Below are 4,062 nucleotides of genomic sequence, written 5' to 3' on the forward strand. Positions count from 1 at the left end.
CTCCATTTTCATTCCATCAATTTCTTTCTGGTTTTATTATTATTCCTATATATTCACATTAATAAATCTCTTGACCCCACTGTGCTGCAGCTGTTATTTTTGTGTGAGCTTTTGTTTACACACTCGTGTGAAATTTTTGCATATCAAGTGTCGGCGCATTACCCCCAAGTTCCGCCGTAACCCATATCCCTACGATTCATTTACCAGCTGACACAATTTAAATTTGCAACTTGGTCGCGCTGCCCATGCAACACGTGCGTGTGCCACATAAATAACAAATGAAATATGCATAGCAATAAATTTAATAAAATGCTGTTGTTGGTACCACGCAAATGTTAAATATGATTGCAGGAACTGCAATTGCAATTGCAATCGCCAGAGACGCAGACAGAGCCTGAGCCTGACAACAAGCTCGTTGCGCTGCTGACATCATAAATGGTTTGCCGCATGAATGGCCAATGATGGGATAGATGGACAGTTGTCGGGTTGAACGACTGGGGGCGTAATCCCATTTACATTTTAATGTCGTTGCTGTTGTAATTTATGCACATTGTTATCTCTTGACTGCTCGCTTGCGGTCTGCTTGCGACCTTGAGCAATGATTAAGCGAGTAGTAGATACTCTGTATATATAATGAAATGTAATATTTCCAACTAGAAGTAATAATCTCACTCCCAGTTAGCAAGCATTTTATGAATATTTTAATCAATTGCAATAATTTTTTGCAGTTTCCTGTTTGATTAAATTAGTCACAAATGAGCTCGATCAGTGATCATATTCAATACTTTTGTTGGAAGAAACTGGTATCCTAGTCACAACTCGTTTGGAAGTCTTTTTGTCGAGTCAAATATTAAATCGCTTGTGAGTCTTTTTGGAGTCATATTTGGAAGAGTTTCCGATCCATATTTGAGTCGTATTGCACGTTTTTTAGGAGACATTTTCAATATTTTTCGAGTCTTCTAGGGGATATATTAATAAGCATTAGCAAATATTTTTCTGTATGATCTATTTGCGATTAGTGTACATTTTGTTTTTGGGATTCTTCCTAAAGGATTTAAAAAGACTTGTCAAAGTGATTATTGAAATGAATCATGATTGTGACACGATCTAGCTCTGTTGCACTTCGACAGCTCAGTAGACTGTTGCAGTCTTTTCCATATTATTAAAAGAATAACAGAATATTCCAGAGAACTACCCTGCTCACTGGGGAATACATAGATTACTACTTACCCAATCGGTTAGCTCCCATACAAAACATTGGTGAAATTAACACGCGGATTTCATAGTCAGTAAACCAAATTACTCTAAATGGAGCACCAACCAATTCGTTGATTATGCAGTATCTAGTGTTGATGAATTAATTACACTGCTTTTGATAAGTTTTCATCTATCACAAAAAAATCATCAATTGATATCAGACGTTCTGAGTGGTACTTTTTATTATCATAATTTGAACATTTAAATGGAGCAGTTGGCTTATCACCAAAGTCGACATGGCTGCTGTTGAAACATTGCTTGATCCTTGCTGCAGTTGAAGGCCACAGAAAAGTGTTCGAGATGTGGCCAATTGCGATTGACGCGCTCGCCATGCTCACCATGGTCTGGTGCTGGTTGTGACTGCGCCGTAATCTTGGCCATGTCCGCGCAGAGAAACTGCACCGAGGTGATGAAGAAAAGCTGCTGCTGGGTAAAGTTGCTCACCAGCGGGTAGGCGGACGACTGCTGCTGCTGCTGGTTGAAGTAGGCGTCGTAGGCCAGACGCAGACCCACAATGTCTGCCATGCGCTCCGAAAGCTGCAGCTGCTGCGCAGCGTCGGGAGCGTCGGCAACGCCCAGGCAGCGTGTAAAATTGTCAAAGCGCTGCAAGAGCTCCAAGCCCGTTTGGCTATAATGGCTGCGTGCATCGTAGACGATGTGGAAATAGCCGAAGGCGTGTTGCAGCTCGTGCGCCAGAATGAAGCCAAGTGTTGCATATTGCAGCAGCGGCGCGAGGCGTGCATCGTAGAGCGGCAGTTGCAGGTAGCCGTGCGGCACCATAACAGCGTTCTGAAAGGTTTTCACCGGCGACGAGCTGCGTGCCACAAACGCAGGTTGCAAGTCGAAATCCAGGGAGCGCGGCACATTGCGTAGCTGCTGCATCATCTGCCGTTCATAGAAGCGCAGCAGCTGCAGTTTGTTGCCATAGAAGTCCTTGGGACTTAGTTGCAAGTCTTGGTAGTAGGCGTTCATTTGTGGCAAGCTCAGCTGCGGCGGCACGTTGCCTATCTTAAGCTGCAGGCTGTGCAGCTCCTCCAGCACATAGTGCCGCTCAGCCGGCGACAGTTGCATGCGATTCGACTGCAGCAGCTCAAGCTCAAGCTGCAGACTCAACTGCTGCTGTATTTGCAGCAGCGCCGCATCGGTTGTGGCACGCCGTGTGGCATAGTAATGCTGCTCGTATAGCTGCATCATGGCCAGCGGCATGTGGCCACGCAACTGTATCACACAGTCCAAGTCGCGCCGCTCGCTGGACGGCAGCTCATCGCTCCACAAATAGAGCAGCTTGAACATGAGATAATAGCAAATGGTTTCGTTCGAGCTGCCCGCCAGCACTTGCTTGAGTCTCTCCAGATAGTTGGCATCCAGCGTAGTCACATGTAGCAGTTGATCTGGCGCTGGCGGCGCCTCCAGCAATGCCTGCAGATAGTGCGACCAATCGATTTGGGGCAAGCGCTGCTGCAACTCCGCCAGCGTGCACTCCACGAACTCGTAGGGGCGTTCGCGTTGTTGCTGCGTCAGCTGCACGACTGCAGCGTCTAGTTGCAACAGCAGCGCGGTCAGCTGCTTGGCCTGTGTGGCAGGCAAGCCAAAGGACACATACAGCGCCTCAACTTTTGGCGCTGTCAATGGCGCAGCTGCGCTGGATCGCGCCGCTAGGAGCAGCACATAGTGTGTGGCGTTCTGATGTCGCACGCTGGTATCCAGATGGAGCAGGACATCGTTCAGGCCGTAGCCGCGCAGTCGCGCCAATGTGCCAAGCCAGTCGAACTGTGTGGCATTGCGCCAGCTCACACTCTGATTGCGGAAAATGGGCCACTCCAGCTGCAATGGTGCTTCCAGCCTATGCAGCAGCTCATTCAGCGCCGGCTGCTGCACGTCGCGGCAGGACACAAAGTAAGCCCAAAGCTGTGCGTAGCTGCCGTTTGTCGCATGTTGCTGTTGCTGCAGCGCTTGCAGCAGCTGCTCATTTAACTTATGGTCCATGTAGCCCGGCATATCCAAATAGTTGTTGCTATCTTTATAGTGCTCACTCCACTTGCCGCAGGCGTAGCCATAGAAATCCTCACAAGGCGCCACACTCGCATTCATATTGCCCAGCACTTGCTGCACAAATTGTGCGTTGAACTCGCTTAGCGCCCAAGTGCTTGCCACTTGCTGCAGCAAGAGCAGCAAATTCAATTGGCGGCACTTCATCGCTGGCCAGCTGATGTTGAACTGCTAGAGCTTATCGCCCCAATGGGCGACGACACTCCAGCGGCCTTATCGTAGTTTTGTTTCCATTCCATTTTGCTCATCCGCACTACTTCCTGCCGGGCAATTAGTCCAAGTGTCTATCTCTGCGTGCTCCACTGGCAAAAGACTTAAAAGCTGCTGCTGCTGCTGCTGCTGCTGCTGATGCTGCTGCAGTGCTTAAGCTAATCAATGCTCTGCCTAAACTAATTTGGCTCGTTGTCAATTAGCATTCATATTTTATGTTTGTTGACAACTTTTTGAAAGCTTTCAACCACATGCGAGATGCGATAAGAACAAAACTTTGAGAGCAGACAAAAGCTGCTTGACTGAGTTTTCGATGCTGCGGTTTTTATGTAGCACACTGAGAGAAATCTGTGACAATTGGTAGCGAGGCCATATAGCTAATTCAATGAGATCAAGAGCTTATATAAATAAAACTAAGTTGATTACGCTACTGAAATACAAGATGAATGGGTGAAAAAAAGGGAAATAAGCAAAGAAATGTAGCATAAAAAAAATTCTTAGTCTTGTCTTTTGCTATATCTATAGATAATCTGTTAAATTGCAATT

The 4,062-nt window shown here is 46.9% G+C and overlaps 1 protein-coding gene across 1 annotated transcript; it reads right to left on the reverse strand.

The window, feature by feature from the left end:
- Window positions 1-1,445: 1,445 nt before the first annotated feature.
- On the reverse strand, window positions 1,446-3,453 carry LOC108601604 (endothelin-converting enzyme-like 1). Its single transcript, XM_017989504.1, has one exon. The coding sequence runs from the start codon at window positions 3,451-3,453 to the stop codon at window positions 1,480-1,482; it is 1,974 nt and encodes a 657-aa protein (XP_017844993.1). The 3' UTR covers window positions 1,446-1,479.
- Between the last annotated feature and the right edge of the window lie 609 nt (window positions 3,454-4,062).

This window comes from Drosophila busckii, chromosome 3R, assembly GCF_011750605.1.
Source record: "Drosophila busckii strain San Diego stock center, stock number 13000-0081.31 chromosome 3R, ASM1175060v1, whole genome shotgun sequence".
In the NCBI taxonomy this organism is placed as follows: domain Eukaryota; kingdom Metazoa; phylum Arthropoda; class Insecta; order Diptera; family Drosophilidae; genus Drosophila; species Drosophila busckii.